The 24,144-nt window shown below is 40.3% G+C and overlaps 1 protein-coding gene across 2 annotated transcripts in view; it reads right to left on the reverse strand.

The window, feature by feature from the left end:
• The window catches only part of fam234a (family with sequence similarity 234 member A), a 34,397-nt gene that overhangs the window by 5,103 nt on the left and 5,150 nt on the right, over positions 1 to 24,144 (reverse strand). For both annotated transcript variants that reach the window (XM_063058788.1, XM_063058789.1), the window contains exons 4-11: positions 22,301 to 22,489; positions 20,932 to 21,062; positions 14,669 to 14,828; positions 12,284 to 12,434; positions 11,843 to 11,989; positions 9,536 to 9,617; positions 5,635 to 5,784; positions 4,409 to 4,520 (exon numbers count right to left, since the gene is read on the reverse strand). In XM_063058788.1, the coding sequence (XP_062914858.1) occupies positions 4,409 to 4,520; positions 5,635 to 5,784; positions 9,536 to 9,617; positions 11,843 to 11,989; positions 12,284 to 12,434; positions 14,669 to 14,828; positions 20,932 to 21,062; positions 22,301 to 22,489 (1,122 nt within the window). The remainder of the gene's footprint in view (positions 1 to 4,408; positions 4,521 to 5,634; positions 5,785 to 9,535; positions 9,618 to 11,842; positions 11,990 to 12,283; positions 12,435 to 14,668; positions 14,829 to 20,931; positions 21,063 to 22,300; positions 22,490 to 24,144) is intronic.

Here is a 24,144-nt window from a genome sequence, read left to right on the forward strand (position 1 = left end):
AATGGGTCAAAATTCTGCTCCTATGCCTTACGTAATCACTAAGTATTCTCCACCACTTCTCCCCTCATTTTCGTCTGTGGATGTTCATCAGGCTTTCAGGCTTAATTTTTCAATCTAAAGCAGTTGTTTCAATGTGACAACTATCAATAACATTTAAAAAAATCAATTAAAGGGGACCAGGGCCTTTCTAACCCAACAAATTTGGCAGGAACAGGTTGACAAAAAAAATTACATATTAAAAAAAATGGGGGGGGGGGCAGGGAACATTTATGTGCAGATTTCCCAAAGAATGCTGTAGAATGTAATTGGAAATAGCAAATGGGTTTTCTTCTCTCTTGTCCAAGATGCTGCATATATTAGAAGTTTTAACCTTTTTGATTAATTGAGCCTGATGCTATTTTGACTAAATTTATTAAGTGAATTACATTAAAAAAAAAAGCAGCATCCATCAAAGATCCTCACCACCCAGGACATGCTCTTTTCTTGCTGCTGCCATCAGGCAGAAGGTGCAAGAGCCTCAGGACTCACACCACCAGGTTCAAGAACAGTTACTACTTCTCATCCATCAGGTTCTTGAACAAAGGAGGATAGCTTCTCGCATTTAAGGACTCTGTTATATTGTATTTCATGCTTCTTATTTATTGCTATTTATTTATATCTGCATATGCACTGTTTGATTACAGTTAACAATTCCTGATGGTTACAGCTTACAGTTATTGTTCTATAGCAACCTCTTAGTCCTGGAGAAGCCCTTGAAGTAATTTTCAGGTCTCAGGGAACCCCTGCGTAAAACTTATTATACCTACAGCTCACGGTACATTAGCCTGATCAGTAAGTTGTAGATATGATAATCCAAAAATAATTGTCAATGCTCTTTTTGAGTAGTGAGTGAATTTTGAGTCAACCTTGCTTGAAAAAAAACCAGGTAGTTAAACTTAGTTTACCTTTCTTGAAATTAATCTCTTTCTTTTCCTTTCATAAATTTTAAAAACTCATAAGGCAAACATAATAAATTTCTTTTAAATAACTGGTTTAAGCTAAAATGGGAGTTAGTTTTTCTAAAGATGGGCTCGGTAGATTTAATCTAAATAAAGGTTGTAAATTGATTTTAATTAATGCTACTTACGACATGAAAATTTATTGACAATGTTGAATAGCAAACGCTACTAAAAACCATAAACCAAAGGCATATAAATAACTAAATGAGAAAACTGCAAAAAATATGAACAATTCACAATACAATTCACTTCTAACCTACACAAACCACCTTTTGCAATGTCTACAACAACAGCAAAGTGGCAAACCAGCAACTGAGTTGCAGTGCATTAAAGTTCCTTCTTTAGAATGAAAATTTCCCTCCAATTCTAAACTACAACCGGTAGAGATTGTTTGCTCCCTTAAGTCATTCAGCGGCGCGCAAGGGCAAGTTGGGGAAGGTTATTCGCGAGGGAGAGGCTGACGTCATAGCTCGAATTGGGCAAGTCCATTCAATGCTTGGAAAACACAACTTCACGCACCTCATCAGCCTACTGTCCTTCCTTCATGCATTACAACACTCACCAATTACCAGTCTATTGTGCCCCCTCCATGCAATACAGCACTCAACAATTATCAGTGGCCTCCCCTATCTCACATCCAAAACTGAGAATGGACTTAACCAAACAAGCATGGTCCTACTGCGCACTGCCATATTGGGCTGAGAGACCGCTAACGAGATTGCTGCTCGGTCACTGCCCACCACCGCGAGCACTAGCACCACGTAACATGCAAAGTTCAAAAAACGCCGTGTTTTTTTTTAAACTATGATCTCTCGCAGAACCCCTAGCGACCTCTCATATCACCTCCGGTTGAGAAACACTCTTCTATAGATTTGCTAGGTATGCCTACAGAGAAAGAATCTCAGGGTTGTACGTAGTGACATGTATGTACTCTGGTAATATATTCTACTTTGAACTTTTTTTTGAACTTCGATTAGTAAGTTAATTGGTTATTGTAAATTGTCCCACGATTAGGTTAGGGTTAACTTGAGGGTTGCTGGGTAGTGCTGCTCAAAGGGACTATTCCACACTGTATCTCTAAATAAATAAAAGTATATATGGCCAAGAGACCGAACCTGCAGAAGTACATCAAGTATGGTCTTGCCAAGCTCTTGTATAACTGCGATAAGAAATCCTTTACTCTTGTATTTAAATCATCTTTTAAAGAAGGCCCACATGCCACTTGCCTTACTAATTCCAGCTGAACTTGCACGTTAGTTTTCGGTAGCTTGTGTAAAGCATATCCAGTTCCCTTTGAATATTAAAATTATCCCATCTCTCCATAGTGAAAATATTCAGCTTTGTGTTTATTCTACAGAAGTAGATAACATCACAGCCTTCCACCGCCTTCTCACCCGAACAAAAACCATGCAAGAGCCCATTCCTGAGCTTCTATATGTGGATGACTGATGACTGTGCTCCTCTCATGCACACAGAGGCTGCAGTCACTCAGTTTGCCAAGGCTGCAAGGGTTTTCAGGTTAACAGTCAATCTGAAGGAAGCAATGATCCTCCATCAGAAGCGCCCCCCCCCATGGTGTTTACAACCCACCTCGTGTCACCACTGACGACCACCCTCTCACCACAGTTGAGCAGTTCACCTACCCGGGCGGTGTCATTTCCAACGATACTATGGCAGTAAGGGATGTTGACAATCAACTCACCAGAGCCAGCAGTGCCTTCGGGCACCTCCAAAAATATGTGGGAAGAACCACCAGCTGCGGCTGTCCACAAAAATCCGGGTGTACGGGGCTGCCGTCGTCACAACACTGCTATACGGCTCCGAAGTCTGGGTTTTGTACCGTAAGCAAATCTGTCTGCTCGAGCACTTCCATCAACGCTGCCTCCACTCCATCATGGGTATCAGCTGACAGGATTGTGTCTCCAATGACGAAGTCCTGGAGAAGGCTCAACATCCAAGCATTAAAGCCACTTTGCCACTCTAGCAGCTCTGCTGGCCAGGCGAAGTGCCTCACAAGGACGACTCCAGGTTACCAAAAGCAGTACTCTACGGAGAACTCTCAGGGCAAGAGAGATCAAGGTGCCCCATGCAAGAGGTACAAAGACCAACAGCAGCTCTCTCAGGCAAATATAGAGGTTAGCAAGTGGCAACAGCTGGCTTGTGACAGAGACCGCTGGAGTACGCTGATCCATGGAGCAGTCAAGAATTCTGAAGAACCCAGAACAGCGACTGCTGAAGAGAAGAGGAGATGCAGGAAGGATCCTACTACGCAAATGCCTGTATCCGTGTCCCTACTGCTCCAGAGTCTGCGGATCCAGAATTCGCCTCTACAGTTACCAACGATCATGCCGCCACTCCTGAGGATTCTTCCTCCCTCCTGATCTTCGCAAGCGAAGAACTAGCCATCACCATCAGATAACATCAGTCTTCCACTTTGTACGCTGTCTGTCATATTTTTGCCCACTCACTCAGATTGTTTTAATCCCTTTGAAGCCTTTTTGCATTCTTGGCACTGCTCAAGATCCCACTTCATTGCATCTCATCAACAAACTTTGCAATAATATATTTGGCCCAGTGATGTAGATTGCAAACATCTGGCTCCACACACTGATCTTGGTGGTACCCATAGCAAGGATCCATTTATTCTTACTTTGTCTATATAACCGCAGTTCTGACATGTTCCAACCTTGTTTTACAGTCTCAAGAGCAGCATTGTCAAAAGCCTTCTGAAACTCTAAATAAATCACAAAGGGTACAGTTCAAGGTAAGAGGGAAAAGATTTAAAAGGGACCTCAGGGGCAACCTCTTTGTAGAGAGGGTGGTGCATAGATAGAACAAGCTGCTGGACAAAGTAATTGAAGCAGATACTATAACGTTTAAAAGACATTTGGATAAGTATATAGATAGGAAAGGTTAAGAGGTATGTGGACCACATGTGTGCAAATGTGATTAGCTTAGGTGACTGAAATACCATTAATCTACTCTAATAGATGCATCCTCAATAGACTAATAGATTTTCATTTCACAAATCCACATCAAGTCTGCTCAGATATTTTCTAAATGTCTTGAAATCAAATCCTTAGCAATAGACTCCAGCACTTTTTCTACTACCAATGTCATGCTAATAGATCGGTAGTTCTCTGCTTTCTCCTTCCTTCCATTTTTAAAAGTGAGGTCACATTTACCACTCTTCAATCTGCAGGAGCCATTCCAGATTTATTCATGCTCTTAACAAATTTAACCTGTCAAATCAAAGTACATTTGCAGATAGACAAAGGTTAAATTACACAAATTACAGAAAAGCTGTATAGGATTACAAGCAATTCATCATTATTTTCTACAAGTTATCATGTAAGATAAAATATAGTAATTTAAATTAATTATTTATAACCGGCAATAGGAGGACTTACTGGTGAATGCAATCACATTCTCAGTGCTATTTCTTAACTCCAGAATGACATTTGGGTGTGATGGATGAACCATATAAAGGTTATAACTTTTCTCAGAGAAACCTTCCTGTAACTGAGAAAATAAAAATTCACAAATTATTTTAGAAGAGGACCTATAGAAAGGTGTATGGGGATGAAGTTAGATGAGATGCTTTATTAGAGAAAAAAATCCAAAGAATCAAATTTCTCTTGATTCTATAAGTACATAAAAAAAATTAATGTTTTAAAGAGACCGGAAATAAAAAAATGAATAAAATGTCAAATATATAAGAGGCAACATTCTTCAAAATAGAATGGATTCATAGTAGGAAAGAGATTGCTAGATACAAAGTATTCATTCATTAGCTTTAGACTTGGAAGTAGACTGATAGGGTTCTCACTTACTCTGGGGAAGCATCAATCCTGCATGTACCCCATCACATTGGTGCCAAAAGCATGATTAAATTGATGTCCACTGTTCTGACCCATACTAAATTATTTTGTATCCAAGCCAGCAGTCTATCACTTATTCAGCATGCAATTAAGATAGATTAAGGCATCACAATTAATTCTATTCTCATCCTTATTTGATGAGCCCAGAAATCTAATTCTAAGAGACAGCACTGAATGGAAGGATATCCAATCAGCCTTTTGACCAGAGGCACTGCAGCACAATTTTGTTGCCCATTTGCTAAAATCAAAAGATGCAATTTCACATACATCGTAAGTTTAGGGCTAATCACAGTAGTGTCTCTATAGTGTAAAATGATCATGGGTCACTGGTCAAGATATCTTATTATTGAGGATCAACACAGGAATAAACACAGCCCAAAATTACATATTTTTAAGGGTAACCCCCAAGATTGATTTTTCTTTCACTTCTTTACTGGACCATTAGAAGGTATGGCACTTTCTATACATTCTTCAAGTAGTGTTTGTAATAAAGTAAAATATTAGTAATGAATACATATGGCATAAGATCTATTTCTGACAGTATGAAAATGCATTACTGCACTATCAGAATATCAGAGCTGAACATCCTAGTTGCAACCTTTTATTTGTACAATTCTATTTAAAAAGGTTGAGTAAACAACAATCTGAGCAGTTAAATATGTAGTTGTTTATGCTATTAACAATAGCTAAAACAATCTGCTTTAATTATTACAGTAATTGAACAGAGTAGTAAATTATTTTCTTTTAATACTTACAGAAACATTGTTTTGTGTTGGAAGTTCACCCCAGAAAAGAAAAATTGACCGGGACATGGTGTTAATGGAAGATGGTTTTGGACAGTTCTCCCTGCATATTAATTCTTCCTCCCATAGTATTTTGCCACTTTTACCATCCACAATAGTAACCTAGAGAACAAATCAATATCATGTATTGATATTCCTAGCAAAAAATATATACCAAGTCTTAAAAACTACTTTCTAAATTAATGTTGATCTTATTATTTAACTTCATATGGTTAGTAGCTGCTTTACGTTCTTCTACCAGACACAAATTCCTCCTTTTCTAATTCTGTCTACTCTTCTGTCCCTACAAACTGTTCCCCATTTTATGACACTTTCCATGCAACCAGAGATACAATTCCTCTTCTTTCACCACTTCCCTTTACATATTCAGGGACTCTAAAATAGTCTTTCCAGGAGAAGCAGCAATTGGCATGCACTTCCAGTAGAGTGTACTACATTCAGAACTCTTCTACAGTAGAGAAACCAAATGCAGATAGGGTGATCACTTTGACAAGTACCTACATTTAGTCCATAGGCGTGATCCTGAGTGTCCAATTGTCTGTCACTTTAAATTTCCATCCCACTCTCCTTCTGACTTAACCACCGATGGCTTCCTGCACCGACCCTCAGGAGCAACCACAAGCTGGAAGAATAACACCTTTGTGGTCCGTAACGATGGTTTTGGGGGTCAGAGAAAGTTTAGGAAGAGGGATGTGGGGAACTAGAGGACGTGCTGGAGTCTAAGTCTCCGCTCCGCATTCAAACACCAGCGGCAAGAGCACGGTCAGATTTCGGGCCCACAGACCAGTGAGTATATTCGAGGTCCTGTCAGTAGCAAGACAGGAGTTCGAGGCCTGGAGTTCAGGCTCTCATCCCGGGTCCTCATTCAACATTATCTGCAAGTCCTGGATTGACACTGCAGATCCAAGCCGAAAGGTTGATCAGCTGTCTGGATCGAAGTCCAAAGGTCTATTGGAGGTTCAGATCAAAACCCAAAGGTTGATTGGAAATCCAGAAGTCAAGGCCCAATAGCTGGAGCACGTGTCTTTGAATCTCTGTGAGTATGCCGGGGAAGACAGGGCCCAGTAACTGCGAATCCACAAGTCCACCAGAGGCTGAAGAAGACAGCCTGTCCTGGAGTTAGAGGACTACAAGTTGCATTGGGGGATGGGTGGGAAGGAGGGAAAACACAGCTTGTTCCACTGGTATTGCTTTGTTGCTTGCTATCTTCTAGTTTGTTGTCTCTTGTTGTTCTGCTAAACATTGTGAACATGCTATATTGGTGCTGGAATATGTAGTGATACTCCCTTGCACATTCACAAATATTTCACATTTAGAACGGCACATTTTACCATATGTTTTGACATTCACGTGAAAAGTAAATTAAAATCTAATCCAATATCATCTTCCAAATAGACACAACACAGTCTTCTGGTCTCAATTTTACATAACTCCTTTCATTCTGAATCGGAACTGGCAACTTCTGCCATGCATCCGTTTTTTTCTGTTTGGCTCAGTTTTTCTCTTTCTCTATTTTTACAGCCTATAAGAAACTTAATCTGCTTTTAACTGCTACACTAGCCATTTGGTCTCACCCAATGTCATATTAGATTTTTTAAAACAATGACTGAATGTCTGTCAGGTCAAGCGACAACTCAACTCTTTCTAAACTCTACAGCATGTGGTGTCTGTAGGTCTGTAGAGTAAATGAGTAACCATTAAAATGTGAATGTCTGTGAGTGGATAAACACTAAGAATGTCTATCTGCATTTGGGCTTATTGTTTATGCATGTAAACGTTAATATGCTTTTGAAAGTCCAAGGAACATTGTGTTGGGACATGAGTTAATGAGGCAATGTCTCGTTGATTTATGACGACTGTGTTAATGGACAGGCTGTGTTGAGACAAAAGATCAAAGAGTTTCTCTGGTTCTTGTGAGGCTTGTGACTATATTGGGCTGCGTTTTCACAATTTTCTTTGAACTTCAAGTGGAGCCGGATTGCGATCAGCGCCTGTGACCAAGGGGTGATTTCATGAGCAAGTCAGAAATGACAGTTCCCCTGCCAACAGCAACAATCAAGTGGTGAGTAAGAAATGTGAGCCCAGAAATCTTTGTGACTTGCTATGTAGTACTTTATGCTTTCTATTCTATGATAATAAATTAGACTTAAGTTAATTTGTTGTGCCTGTATGCTTATTATCACATTTAATGGACACTTGAATGGTTGGGTCTGATTAAACAAGCCCATTACACCCTATCACAAATACTTTCTTTCTTCGACTCACCCCACATCCCATCTTCTCTGCAACTGAAAACTAAACTTGCCTCTTTCCCAGTTCTGACGAAGAGTCTGGGACTTGAAACATTCTTTTCCTCTTACCACTGAAGCTATCTGATCCATTTCCTGTGTTTTCTGTTTTATTCAGATTTCCAGCAGCTGCAGTTTCTTCTTGATTTTCACTTAAAACTCTAGGCTCTTCTCAGCAGGGAGCTCAATTTAGAGTGCTATAGGAATGGATTCACATCCAATCTACTAGAGTGCCCAGCTACAGACAATTCTGTTTCAATCAGAATTTAGTGCAGTTAATACAAACACTCTACTTATTTAAAATGGCATTTAGACATAATGTTTAATGAACGTGACTAGTTGTTGCTCTTATGCACAGCATGCAGATCCAGAATTTAGGAGACACTCTCCGTTGGTTGGGGTTGGAGTCAACCATGGATGTTTCGTCCCATCTGTCTATGTGATATGCAAGCCAGCTCAGTATGATATGGAGAGCAAGCTGTTGCCCATGTAGCAGGCACCCCCTCTCCGTGAACTCAATGTGGGACTGCATTAGGGACTTCAGTTCTGGATTTTCCCCCGGGGTTTACTCCCAAAGCCTTCCCCATGAGTGGATAGAGCCACAGGGCAGCGGAGGTTTGCGATCAGAGTTTTCCTTCTCCTTATAAGCTCTCAACCACAGCTGATGAGCTCCCTCTGCCCAAAGCTACTGGTTTTAAGGCCCATAACCTGCCTTTACCCCTTCTCCTATCAGGAGAAACACTTCTGCTCAGCTTAGTAGTTAAACTACACATGAAGGCCAGGAGCTGGACTTGGTTGTCAGAGGTTATTTGAAAAGCACGCCATTGGGAACATTTGATAGGCAGTGGGAGATTATTCCCACTATCAAACCCGGCTACAACAACCTTACGGGATTGTCCAGAATTTAAAATGTTCAAATAATAGCTACAGTTTATTCCTACCAATCTCCCCCTCCCATCCACACACCCAAACCCCAGAAATGAAAACCAAATTAATTAAAAATTAACATTGTTTTGCTTGAATTTTCTAAAACCCAAAAGTTTCCCATGTATCTTTGACAAATACAGATGTTTCTTTATGATATGGTTCTTATACAACTTCAGCCCAATACAAACATTGTTGACTCTGAATTTATTGCTACTCAGTCACATTAACCAACCGTATATAAATTTGCACTGAATGCTGATTTTGGCAGGGATATCTGTATTTTGAGAATAAGGATCACAAATTGGACTGATTAAATTATCCCTATGAATGGCAGTGATTAAACCATTATAAAGATTGCTAAAATATCATTATTGCCTAACTGAATGGGGAGGGGGAGAGGTTGATGCTTTGCTGCTGCTTCTACGTGGGAGGGGAGAGGAGGGGGCTTTGAGGTTCTAACATTTTTACTGTCATTCATTCTTTTGGGTACTCTTCTGTTTTCATGGATGTCTGCGAAGAGCAAGAACTTCAGGTTGTATATTATATACATTCTCTGATATTAAATGGAACTATTTGTTTTGTTAATTCATAGAAATATTCCAAGTGATATTACATAAAGGTATTTATTATAATCAAACCTTCTTCTTGTCCTTTTCAATGAAATCTTCAATTAAAAAATCAAACACATCATCCATGTTAAAATAACCAGGTAATGGCACCCTGTAAATAAAAATCTTGCATCATTCCAAAAAGTATTTTTATATACTATTTTTAAATAAATGCTGTATAAAGTTATCTTGTCAAAAGTAATCTACTCTTATTTCCTTCAACTTAAAAACAATATATCGTAACGAATCAACACATTTTGAAATGCCGTTCATCACTTTTTCTAAAAACTTTCAGTAAATGCTTGGCAAAGAATCCCAAAATATTGGCATAAAATAAGGCAATTTTTCCCACAAAGTCTATGCTGGTTCTATGTAAAAACAATGCAGCCCATCCCCCTCCCTGCCTGCTCCCCATAATGCGGAAATATTTTTTCTATTTATCCAGTTAATATGGCAATTGAATTTATTGCCATTAATTTTCCATCAGTGCATTCCAGATTGTGATAACTTACTTCATTAAAAACCAGCCCTGAAGTATATTGGAGGGTGTTGAGTTATATTCTCTCTCAATCTTCAACGGTTTAATGGATACAAGCTCAATCTTTTCTCGTACAACAATCCTATCATTCTGGGAATCAGTCTGGTAAGCATTAACTGCATTCCCTCAATGGCATGAAATACTTTCTTTCTTAGATAACGAGACCACGACTACACACAATACTCTAAGTGTGGTCTTACCAAAACCCTGTTCAAATGAGCCTTGCAAGACTAGTTGTTCAGTTGTTATTAAACTATTACTTTCATCTTTTTCCTGCTTTCTTTGACTCTTCCTTTCTCTTTGTACAAGTTCTGGGTTTGACTGTGTTTCCTGCATGCACCCACAATGCAACCAAACCACCTCCTTCCTAAGGTCCTCCCTTTGTTCAAGTAGTTTTGCATGCTAATCTTTAATGCCAATTTAAACAGAAAGTGCTGGATACTAACATGTTGGTTAATGTTTCAGTTTGTGACCTTTCATCAGAACAGGTAAAGTTCAGAGATAAGAGTAGTTAGAAGTCGCAGCAGAAGAAGCAGTGAGGAAAATGAAGATAAGATGAATGGTAGAATAAAGACCAGTAAAGATTGCAATACTAATGTGGAGGAGGAGCCAGATGAAGGAGGTTGATGGTAAAGTTAACAACAGAGGACAAGCAGATGCTAGAGGAGATGCAAGCAGGTGTTGTTACCAGAAGAGGAAGAAACTAAGCCTGAGGTACAAAGCTGGAATGGCTGAACTGAATGTTAAGCCCAGAGGATTATAATGCATTTAACCAAAATATTTTTCTGGGCTCGACAATGAGCAACTGAATCAGCCAAGAACTGATGAAATATCAATGGCCTGGAACTATGTTTTTCTTTCAGATATTACCTTTCCTGACACATCTGCTATCCATTTTATCTTCTATACCAGATTTTCAGCATCTGCAGGCTTTTATTTGCCCTTTGATTCCAATTTGCCAAATCAGATTATTAAGATTGGCTTTCGGTTCACCTACTTTTCTCATAAAGTAGTCCATATCAATTTCATAACGATTGTAAGCTCATGATATAATGCTTGTTGCTTCCCAACTCTTCCACCACAGAATCCTGTTCCACATTTTTGTACAGAAGCAAGTCCTCCTTCCTGCTGGGCCAGATATCCTCCTGAACACACCATTATTTCCTTACCCGCTTTGCCTCTTTTATTATCTTTGTCCATATGAACAGATGAATCCCCTCACAAGGCTAACAATCTCAGAATTTGGATGTTTCTGTGACTTTCCAACAAATTTGCTCCTCCTTTTCCTTTTCGTTGTCGAGCAATCCATAGAATACATCCATTGATGAAATGGTATCTTTATAGATTCTCCACTCTTACCAATTAGATTGTGCTTCCCTGTCTGGGCAAACTCCCTCTCCAAAGATGTGATATTCTCTAAATGAACACTGCCCCTGAATGCCACCCATCCTTCCCCATGTACCATAACACCCCAATCCTGCCTTCTCCACCCCAGCCATGACTCTGTTATTATTATAACAGATGAATCCTACTTGACTATTTATTATGAGAGCCATTGTTTTCTATTAATATATGATCTCTGGAGCAGGATAAGAATAGCACAGCCACTTACTGACTCACAGCTGACACCACTGCTTACATCTCTGCTTTATATAACCACACAAGTACAACCAGCCAATACAAATCAACTGAGGGTCTACAGGATAATAATAAACTTGAGAAAGTAAGGTCCTAAACTTTTAATATTGTCATTAATACCCACATCTACTGTCTTAGTTGGAAATTAAATAAAAATTTACCCTTGAATCTGCGATAGATTATGATACCAACAGGTCTGCAAGCTCTGTCCATCCAAAAGCTCAACTGTATCATTTGTGCTAATTAGCAGTTTGCCAGCATTCTTTCCCGGGACATGCACCTGCTGAAGATATTTAGTAGTCTGGGAGCTGGAAGGGAGAAAGATGAAGGGACAAAATAATAAATGTTTTAAAAGTTAACAATTCAGACATTACTCCAAATTGCTATTAGTTATATTTAATTACACTGATGACCAACAATTGTTAAATGTTCTCATATAAAAAGGCATTAAGTCTTCAAAAAAGAACTCACCAAATAGAAGGTATTTTCCTTTAAAATATTGTAAGTTTTGTTTTCAAAATAACTAACTTGATTTAATTTATGGTTTCATTGTTAGTTAGCAGTAAGAACCTAATATTAGATATGCACAAACAGAAACTCACCTGTACACTTCTACCATTCCAGACATGGTATCAGTCTTTTTCTCCCATTCGGGATCCGATTTCTTTAATATTGGATTCAGTTTTGACGTTGAAAGTGGCAATCCAGTTGCTTGAGCATAAATATCTTTTAGTGCCACTCCTTGCCCATTTCCTGGAAATTTAGAAAATTAATTTGCTATTTTAACTCCATGCACTAGATGGTCTATGATCTGCATATAAAGATAAGTAGGTGGCAAGAGGCCAGGCACATTTAAATATGTCAAAAGTTCAAAGTGAATATACGTACTTTGATAATAAATTTACTTTGAACTTTCGACATACTTAACCAATTACCTTGCTATGGAAAAGGTGTGTTACCCCCTAGAAATTTCTTCATATTTATACTTCAGTGAACATCACTAATACATGATTGATTGACTGGTGAATATTATGTTCCTGTTTGTGGGAATTGCTGTACACAGGCAGGTTTAGGCTACTTACAAAAACTAAAGAGTTTACTTGGTTATTATCATTTAGCCAATCCTATCACAATGTCCTGAACATATGGATCAATATTGTGCTTTCTTAAAGAAATGTAGTACGTATCCTCACTCTATAGTAACAGTCATGATCCAGTTTACAACGATAGTTTTCTTTATTCATCCCATTAAATGCTGGAAGGGAGAAAGATGGAGGGAAGAAATAACAGATGATCTTCTTTCAACCCAATCTGCTTTAGTGATAACCCTCGCGGTCTCTCACTACGTACAACTTCTTACCCAGTTTATGATCAATGCAGACCTACAGGACATTACTGTTGTTAGCAAGTACAAAATGATTTTTGCTTTACAGATATATAGGCTCATATAATTTAAGCTTCCTACCTCTTCTTTGCAACTCAGACACATTTTTTTTAGTTGTTCATTCCACAATTTAAGTAGGTCCTTAATGATCATCTATTGTTGTTTACCAGATAATATACTAACCACTAGATAGCTTTCGAAAAGAACTCCAGTCAACTTCAATATTAAATGGCACCCCCCCCCCCCAGTACTAGATATGATTGTACGTTACTTTAATGTCAACCCCATCCAACTTTCCTCAGAAGACGACAGTAACATCCTTTTCTGAAATAATGTTTTGGCACTAGAGTTTCAGGAAAAAAAAGCAAGTTCTACATGAACTGGGAAGAGATTGACTAGGTGGGCCCTGACAAAGTTTGAAGGTAGAGCAAGCCGGGACAATTTTCCATGTTACCAAATCAAGGATGTTGTCATAATCTCTCTTGAAGCAGGTGAAGAACATCTGCAGGTGCAAATCTTCAGCAATACAGATGTGATCTTATCAGAATCCAAACCTTCATTTTATCTCTATACTTTTTGGTGTCACATTGACTGAACCAACCTGGCTGGATGTTTGAATGTGCAATTGTAGAGATCATGGGTGGCACCATCCACTTGGGATATGTGGACAAAGGTGCTCAAGGATACATCCAGCTAGTTCTCAGTATGCACTTGGTAATCAGTACCTTAGCTGATGAAGGGATATTTTATTCTGATTTGTAGGATCATTTTCCTCTGACTACAAAGACGCTGCTTTTGGTATTTAGCATGCATCTCTGTGTTGCAGCATCACAGGATAGCTGTAATTCACTGTTGGGTTGAACTGATTGGTTGTTAAATCAAGAAAAAATAAAGTATGCGCTCATTTCACAACTAACCTCAATCCCCAATGTTCACAGCACATTACTCAAAACCATTAGGAAGGTGCTATTTCTGGAAAACCTTTTAATCACCTAATCAAGCATTGTACAGCCGATGAATAAATTGAAATTCAATGACAAATGTTTTGTGAATGAAAGCAGCTTCATACTAAGAAATAAGCAGCTTGATGATTTATTTTCATTGTGTCTGTTGAAAATGAATGTTGGTCATGCTCTTAAGAGAATTTCTCAATCATTTTTCACAAAGGTAGGCAGAGAGAGCTGAAGTTTAACATATCAATAAAATACATACTTTTCTAATTGTTTACCATTGTAAAGTACAAGTGAAATGGGCCATTGGTCTCCAACAAAGGCTCACAATGATCCCAGTCAAAACTACCAACTACACATAGACCCCAAACAACAGAGAATCTGCAGATGCTGGAAATCAAAGTAATACACACAAAATGCTTCAGATGCTGCCTGGCCTGCTGAGTTCCTCCATCGTTTTGTATGTATGACTACACATGGAGGCAAGTTTTGCTATTGATGCTTCATTGTCAAAAATCCAACACCTGGTGTTTTGGCCCACCTGAAGAAAATGGAATGAGCTTTTCCAGAACCTTATTAATTGTGTAAATGTATTTCAAGAAATTAAAAGTGGCAATAAGCACAAATAGAAACACAAATATCTTAGCAGTTACCTTGAATAAAGAGAATATAGTAGGCCCCAGTATTGGTAATATGAATCAGGGGACTGGAAGGCATGAAACCTTTGGTAATATTGCGGTACACTTTTTCACCAATGGGATCTCCATTCTTTCCAGATATTAGCAGGAAAATCAATGTATTAACTGAGATACCCTAGAAGCAAAAACACAGAACTCATTCTAAATGCATATGTACGGCTATAGACAAACCCTGCTCCTCAGTGTCTAGGGAAACCCCACAACCAGCCAACCACGTAAGCCAGTTTATGTGGAGGCTGCATAAACGCCCAATTCACAGATCAGACAGAACATCATAAGCGGTTCAATACGTACACTTTATAAATCTTGCCGTGAATATCGGTTAACAAAGAATACACTCTAAAAGAAAAACAAAGGAAGGCGCCAAAGTTCAAATGGAGTTTTAAAAGTCAGTGCACTTAAGGTTTTGTTGGAGCTCAATATCCCGCAGAACCTCAACCCTCCGTCCTCGGCCTCCGACGACCCGCACGGGACCACTCCTCGGGTGGTCAACCAGAGCGCCTCCGATTGCGACCTTCCTCCGTCTTCTCCACCCGATAAACCCGCCAAACCACATGGTCCCCAGCCATATGAGACAGAATATCACCCACAAAAAGAATAACATGGACACCCATTGGTTCGTTCTCCCCCTTATCAATTATATAACCCAAACAAGCAGGGGAGAGAGAGAACTCCTTACATCGCAGTTATTATTCAGAAAAGCCATTTTATATAACATACAAAGAAGCCATTTTAGACACCTCAGCAGCCAGTGTAACCAAGACCCAGTTACACTCTGCCCCCACCAAATAAAGTCATGTCCCCATGACATTAAAGGAGTTCACCAATCCTCCTTGCAAAACACATAACCCAACCCAGGTGCATAAAGCAGTGACATAACTTCCCAGGGCGGTAGAGATCACACCTTGTTCTCCCCGTGCTACATAGGTCAACCTCTCCGGGGGGCGGGGGGGGGGGTTCCTACTTCTCTGAGACCTCTGTACCTCCTCTGGTGACCCTTCCGGCTCAGACACCACTGGAGATATCTCGGGTCTGCTTGCCAAATCCTCTCTGAGTCTCTTACTCATGCCCCCACTGCAACCTGGAGCCTCCTGTCCTGTGTCTAGGCACCCGTCTCTCCTTCAGGGTCCTGCAGTAACCCAGGTTGCCCACAGCTAGCCCCCCCAGCCCCACCTCACCTGCCTCAGTGGGCCAGGAGTCTCTTCATCAGCAAGGGGAAGTTAGTGAAAAGCGGCATGCAACACACCTTCATCTCATCATCCTTTGAATCCACATTCTTCTCCTTTTCCTTGATTTGTAGCTGCTGTTTGGTTTTCTCCAAACTGGAGCACTTGGCCTGAGCTGCCTCTGCCGCCTCTTCAGCCTCCTGCAAATCGAGACGTCAGCTTCTTCACTGACTCCTCTGCTTCCAGCCGCAGTAGTTCAGACTCACGCTTTGTGTTCATCTCTATCTGGGACGCAGTTACACCACCAGCTTCTTCCAAGCTGTTCTGGATCAATTTCTCCAGTTTCTGCTGATCATTTCGAAGGTTGGTCATTGTTTCATCTCTCTGGATTACTTCACCAGTAAATGACCGCAGTTTCAGCTCGGAATTCAGTTTCCCCGTCTTCACTTTGACAAGCGTAGACTCCAATTCTTCAATCTTTGTCCCAAAATTGCAGCACTCAGTCTCCAGCCTGCATCCCTGAGCGTTCAGTTCAGCGGTGCAAATTTCCTCTCTCAGCAGAACAGTCACGAGCTGCGTCCTTCTCCAGACTTGGCACTCATCCAACTAAAGTTTTACTTCGTTAACCCCTAGTCGCCTGGGATCCCTCACTCGCCTCGCTTCATAGTCGTCCAAGGCGAATCCCACAGAGACACACCAGCACTGATTTAAACAGGGCAAACATGCAGCATCCTACAAAAATCCATATTCCGGACGAGCCCCCAGAATGTAAAGCTATAGACAAACCCTGCTCATCAGTGTCTAGGGAAACCTTGCAACCAGCTAACTACGTAAGCCAGTTTATGTGGAGGCTGCGTAAATGCCCAGTTCACAGATCAGACAGAACACCATAAGTGGTTAAATACGTACACTTTATAAATGTTACTGCGAATATCGGTTAACAAAGAATACACTCTAAAAGAATAAAACAAATGTAACTGGGTCTTGGTTACACTGGCTGCTGAGGTGTCTAAAATGGCTTCTTTGTATGTTATATAAAATGGCTTTTCTGTAATAATATCTGTGATGTAAGGAGTCCTCTCTCTCCCTGCTTGTTTGGGTTATATTATTGATAAGGGAAGGAACGATTCAATGAGTGTCCATGTTATTCTTTTTGTGGGTGATATTCTGTCTCATATGGCTGGGGACCGTGTGGTTTGGTGGGTTTTTCGGGCAGAGAAGACGGAAGAAGGTCGCATTCAGTGGTGCTCTGGTCGACCACCTGAGAAGTGGTCCCGAGCAGGTCGTCGGAGGCCGAGGACGGAAGGTCGAAGTTCTGCGGGATATTGAGCTCCAACGAAACCTTAAGTGCACTAACTTTTAAAACTCTATTCGAACTTTGGCGCCTTTCTTTGTGTAAGGAGTTTCTTCTTTCATGTTACTTGCTGAGGCTAATAAAATGGTTTCGCTGTAGTGTTATAATAAAATGGCTTCTCTGTAATTTTAACTGATGTGGTAATGTTCTCTGTAGCGGCATGTTTAGGTTATAATTAGTGATAATGGGACTTGTATTCGTTTGCTAACCAACCGGGATAGATGTTATTCTTTCTTGTGTATGTGAAAGCTGTTGTTCGCGCGGGATTTGAGGGAAAAGGTGCGAGGAGGATGAAGAGAGAAGAGGTGGCTTGAGGAGACGGTTGCCAGACCCGCTAGGCCTGGGCTTGGGGCAGGACCCCGGGGCCAACTAGCGGAGGAGGATCAGCGAAAGGGCATCAGTGAGCTCCAACGTTTGTGCACTGGACATGTTTATGAGATTATTGGTGCCTTTTATTTGTTTTCCTTTTCTTTTGTTTCTCTACTAACCCCGTACTTAGATATAAAATCTTAATCGTTTAACCACACATTGTGGACTGAATGTTATTTTGGGGTACTGATGTTACACAGGGGACACAACATGCAGCATCCACCCAAACAAGAGTGCTAAAGTTTGGCCAGGGAGGGGGCCCCACCCCCGCGATCATGCCACTAGGTGCAATGAGTCTTACACATACATATCTGCCAGTCATATTCAACGCAACCACCTTGTACAAAGTCAAAAGTGCACGTGCTTGAAGTTATTGTAGTAATTATCAATTACCTTACAGTTTGCTAATTCTTTATATAAATGACCACACGGTATTGACTTCTTAAAAAATTTTATTTAGTGATAACAGTTTGGAGTACAGGTTTCCCCTGCCATCCGAAGGTAGAGCGTTCCTATGAAACGGTTCGTAAGCCGAAATGTCGTAAAGCGAAGAAACAATTACCATTTACTTATATGGGAAAATTTTGTGAGCATTCGCAGACCCAAAAATAACCTACCAAATCATGCCAAATAACACATAAAACTTAAAAATAACGGTAACATATAGTAACAGCAGGAATGATATGATAAATACACAGGCTATATAAAATAGGAATACTTCTCTACAATCATTGCTGCACTGGTCTCCGTAGCGAAAATCTCATGCAAGCACTCTCGGCAGAAACACTCTCTCCAGTAACCTTTAAGCTATGAAGCTGCCAATTCATACCAAATAACACATAAAAATACACAGCCTATATAAAGTAGAAATAATGTATGTACAGTGTAGTATCACTTACCGAAATTGGGAAGACAGCGCCAAGCACACTGATGATGGTGTTAGGCTGAGTTGTTGGAGGTTGGGGTGGTGAAGTGGCCCCCAACCTCGGACTGCCGACCGATACCGATCCGCGAAGAATGCAGCGGTGGTCGGAACGCACCCAGCACATCTTTAAGAAAAAAGCCGAAATAAACAAGCAAATTAATTAGGTGCCACCCAGCACGTAAATGTCGGCCCAGATCAGAGGAGACACAATTGGCAATCGCCTCTGATCTAGGTCGACATTTACTTGCCGGGTGGCACCTAATTAATTAGCTTGTTTAATTTTGGCTTTTTTTTCTTAGATGTGCTGGGTGCCTCTCGGCTACCGCTGCATTCTCCACAGCCCAGGGGTTGGGTTGCTTTGTTTCCATCAGGGCTGGCAGGTCATCTTCTTCTATGTCTGCCTGCCTCAATGTTGAAGGTCGAGGTTCGTCGTCTGCTGTGGCCGATGTGGAAGGCTTGCTTGACTGCTTAGCCTTGCGCATTTTTCTATCATACAGTTCTTTGTAAGCACTCAAACCATCTTGCAAATATGCCCTAAACCGACATACCCTTTCAAAATTAAAGTCGTACTTTATCATTGCAGCGAAAATCTCACGCAGTTGCTTCACGTTCAGTTCCTGGACGTCTTCACTTTCGGTCCGTTTGCTACTGCATTCGATTTCGATTGTTATCCTTTCCTCTTCCAATTGCATCAGCTCTTCATCTATCAGTTCTTGGTCAAGGGATGCCAAAACCTCTTCAACATCATCTTCCTCAACTTCCACGTGCCAAACTCACTTTGTCCTTACTTTGTTCACCACGATCGAAATGCTTAATTATGTCTAGTTTTACACTAACACCCAACGAGCTCTTTTAGGCTTTTCCAATACCTTAGAAGTCACCTTGCTAACGGCTGCTCATGGGCACGTGTTTAAGCAATGCCGGCTAGAATGCAGTTTCGGGGGAGGAGCTTGGCTGCTTGGGGCACATGCTGCCTTTTATCACGCGCTGCTTTTTTCGTAACAGTGAAAACACCTTCTGTTAGCGAATTCTGTTAACTAATGTAGGTCTTTCATAACAGTGAGGTTTCGTAAATCAAACGTTCGAAAAGCGGGGGACACCTGTACCATTTCCTACTTCCGGTCTTTTGCACCACGCTGCCACAGCAACCCCCAACAGACTGGATTAACCCAAACCTAACCATAGGATAATATACAATGACCAATTAACCCACCCGCTATGTCATTGGACTGTGGGAAGACACCGGAGCACCCGGAGAAAACCCACACATTCCACAGGGAGGACATACAGACTCTTTACGGAGACCGCTACAATTTAACTCCAAAATACAGAACGCCCCCGAGCTGTAAAATAGTCGTGCTAACAGCTACGCTACCGTGGCGCGCTAATAAATGGCATTGATAAATTTTGAAATCTACATGGCAGTCCAATGATACCAAGCTTAGAGGTTTATCAATCAACTTGCAAGTTAGAGATAGGCCAGAAGAATGTGCAGACAAGTGGCAGATGGAATTTAACACAAAAATAGATGCAATTCACCAGCAAAAGAAATGGGAAGTGGCAACGTATACCACATGTCATAAATCTAAAGATTTGTGCAGGAACAGAGGGTCTGGGGATTGAGTGCATTGAACTTTGAATACGGCAGAACATTAGGAAAGAGTAGTCAATGAATCATGTGGCATCTTGGGTTTCATAAATAGATACACGAAATAAAAATATAATTATGTTACAGAAGAGCTTAGGAAAGCCCTGTTTAAGTTATCAGAAAAATCTCATTTGGTTCTGGTCACTACACCTTAGGAAAGGTCCTCAAGTATTTGAGATGATGTAAGGCAAGAGATCTAGCAATAAGGTTAGGCTAGAGAATCTGTTCTCCCTAGGGAAAAGGAAGCTGAGGGGAGATTTAATTGATGTGTGTGAGATTATAACAGATGTAGACAAGGGAGACAAAACAAAAGCTGTTGTTATGAGCCAGTAATTGAAGAGCCAATGGACACAAACTTCACACTTCGGGCAAAAATATAGAGAAATGTGAGGAAGAACCCACAGTTTGTTTTTATATAGCAAGTGGTATCAAACTGGCATTCTTAGCCTATACGAGTCACTGAAGCAGAGACTATTAATGATTCAAGAAGAAAATTAGATACGTAGATCATCAATAACTTTGCAAGGCTAGGTGGCCAGAGCAGGAGAATGAAACCCATAGGATTGTTCTACACAATTCTAACATGGCTCGAGTGGGCAAATGACCATGTGGCTCAAGATGGCTTTGGTAACTTCTAAGTTAAAGAAAGGCAAACTACTTATTATTATTGTTTCTCCACACAAAAAAGTTGCATATTTGGTATGCAACAACCACAGACATTCACCTTGTTGCAGTCAAAGTAATTATTTCCCATACCTGATCAGCAGGTACAAGAAACAGCAAAAAATCTCCAACTTCATCACCATCTAGATCTGGAAGCACCAGTGCAGGACTAATCACTGAAAGGTCAGCAGTAAGACTGGTATTGAGTCTCCACAATGTTTCACCTTAAATATAATGCACAAGGCAAAATTTTTAAGTATTCATGAAAAATCAAATGCCAAATAAAGGTATAGATTGGTTTTAGAAATTACCAGCAATCAACATGCTGGATTATCCACTGCTCTTATAATTAAACCATTAAAATCTTAATTTTTACATTTTCTGCTATTGTATTAAGGTGGACACAATGCAAAATTAAAGTACATGAAATGCATATTGAGTAACTTGACAGAATCTAAAAAAAACTGCTTATGTGAAAATTAATGGGCCAGATCACAAGGAACCACACATCATTCAATCTTGGGCTTCGCAGCACACCTACGTTTGTAAAACACCTACAGGTTCACAATAAAAGCAAGTGTTGCACTTCACCATCTCTGATTACTAGGTGATATCCTCTCCTCAGTAAGCAGAGAAGAGGTACTCAACTCCCCATTCTTTGCCATCAAAGTGAACAGGAGCTGGAAGGAGCATCGTGGCTGCTCATTCTTTGGCCATCATTAACACAAGAATATCTCCAAGTCAGAGGAAGGACATATCGCAGACCAGTCCCTAACGAGTTGAAATGTTGCCACTTCTGCTATTTCTTCCTGCATTCTTACCACCCCTCCAATTTCCCTGTTTCTTCGCACTTCTACCAGCATCCCATCTCATCTCTCTCTTATCCCTCTCCTTAAACTCTTAAACTCTCTCATCATCTCTATGCATTGGCCTTTCAATTCCGTAAGTAAAAAAAACTTACTGCTCTCCAGTTTTAGTTAATAGGTTATGAACCTTTTCATATTTACAGAAATCTTAGTTTATCTAATCTATTTAAATAACTGCTCCATGATTTTGTCTCCGTAAATATTCAAAATATTTATGATAAAGTCCTTCAGAGAACACTATCATGAAGTTAAATATATTCTAAATCTATGTCAGAGGAACTGATTGTAGAAAGGTAATGATTGATTCCGATAACTAGGCATCCTGAAGACCATCAAGATTTTGTAGACGACATTCAATGTGTTGAATAGAAATATCACTGAACTTAACAGGCAAAATCAGAATCTGGAAAAGGTTTCACTTCACCATCCCCAATTACCAGAAGATATCCTCTTCTGAGAAGAGAATTACTAGCCTCCCACTCTTTGCCTTTAAACGAATATGAGCTAGAGAGAGCAGGGTGGTTGGCCATCATTAACAGAAGAATATCTTCTTCAGAGAACACTACCATAAAGTTAAATATACTCAAAATATATACCAGAAGAACTGATTGTAGAAAGGTATTGGTTGATTCCAATAACCAGGCACCCTGAAGACTTTGTACCACCAAGATTTTGTAGCCCACATTCAATGTGTTGAATATCCTCTGTTAGAGCTGTCTTCCAAAGGAGGCTCCCATTTGTTCCGGAGAGAAGTGTTAGATGTGCACAAGGATGGGAAAGGCCCTCTGAAAAAGCAAGTCAGAATAAAATTTAACTGGGAATTAGTTATTATACCATTGAGTATTTACATAGACAAGGAAATTAAAAAGCATTGTTTAAAAAAAAACCTCTCCTTTGCAGCTCAATTTCAGCAGGAGATTATGAAAATATAAGATGTAAAATTTCAAAGTAAAAAAACACACTTGATATTGTAAACCCACCAGTTCACAATTACACCAATTTGTCATAGAATCATACAGTGTGGAACCAGGCCCCAGAGCCCAACATATCCATGTCAATTGTGTTGTCCAGTGAGCTAGTCCCTTCTGCCTGCATCTTTCCCACAGCCCTTTTCAACTCTCTGATCCAGTACTTATCTAGGTGGCTTTTAAATGTTGCTAATGAACCCATCCCAACCACTAGTTCTGACAGCTCATTCCAAAATATGGAGCACCCTTTTCAAAGGGAAGCTGCCCCTGATGTCCCTTTCAAATCTCTCACCTCTGATCTTGAACTTATGCCCTCATTTTTCACACACCTCCCTGGATAAAAGACTATGTACTTTCACCCTGTCTGTGTCACTCATGATCTTATATTCCTCTATCAGGTTATAGAATCATACAGCATGGAAACTGACCCCTTGTCCCAACTGGTCCATTCCAACCAAAACATCCCACTTTCTAGTCTCAGTTGCCCGTGTTTAGCCCATAATACTCCAAACCCTTCCCCGCCATATTCCTATCCAAATACTTCTTAAATGTTGCAGCTGTACCTGGCTCAACTACTTCCTTTGCCAGCTCATTCCAGGTACTCACTATCCTCTGTGGAAAGAAGTTACCTCTTGGGTCCCTTTTAAATCTCTGCCCTCTTATTGTGTATGTGCCCTCTGCTTTGGACTCCCCAACCCTGAGGAAAAGACTATGACCATCCACTTTATCCATGCTTCTCATGATTTTATAAACTCCTGAGGCCACCTCTCATTCTCCCATCTTCCAAGGAATAAAGATCCAGTGTTGCCGACCTCTTCTTCCAACTCAGACCCTCTAGTCCATGTAAGATTGTTGTAAATCTTTTCTATACCCTCTCCAGTTTGACAATGTCCTTCCTATAACAGGGCGACCAAAACTGTACACAATTCTCCAAGTGCAGTGTCACCGATGACATACAGCTGCAACTTAATACACCTTCTCCTAAACTCTAGGTCTTGTCTGACCAAGGCGAGAACGTGAAATACATTCTTCACCACCGTCTACTTGTGTGGCTGCTTTCAGCAAACTATGCACCCCTAGGCCCCGCTGTTCTACAACACCAGCCATGGCCCTAACATTCACAGTACAAGTCCTTTCCTGGTTTAATGTCCCAAAAAGCGCTATCTCACATTTTTTTCTGAATTGAAAGCCATTTGACAATCTTCAGTTCACATATCTAGCTAACCAAATTCCCTGCCTGTAATTTTTCATAGCCTTCTATATTACATACAGTACTACCTATTTTAATATCATTTGCAAACTTACTAACCATGCCTTGTACATTAATATCCAAGTAACTTATATAAAGTACAAAATACAAAGGTCTCAACATCAACACCTGTGACACACCACTGGACACAGGCTTGCAGTCTGAGGAACAACTCTTGACCATCATCCTCTGCTTTCTACCATGGGGCTAATTATAAATCTAA

The sequence above is a fragment of the Mobula hypostoma genome, chromosome 9 (assembly GCF_963921235.1).
Source record: "Mobula hypostoma chromosome 9, sMobHyp1.1, whole genome shotgun sequence".
NCBI lineage: Eukaryota > Metazoa > Chordata > Chondrichthyes > Myliobatiformes > Myliobatidae > Mobula > Mobula hypostoma.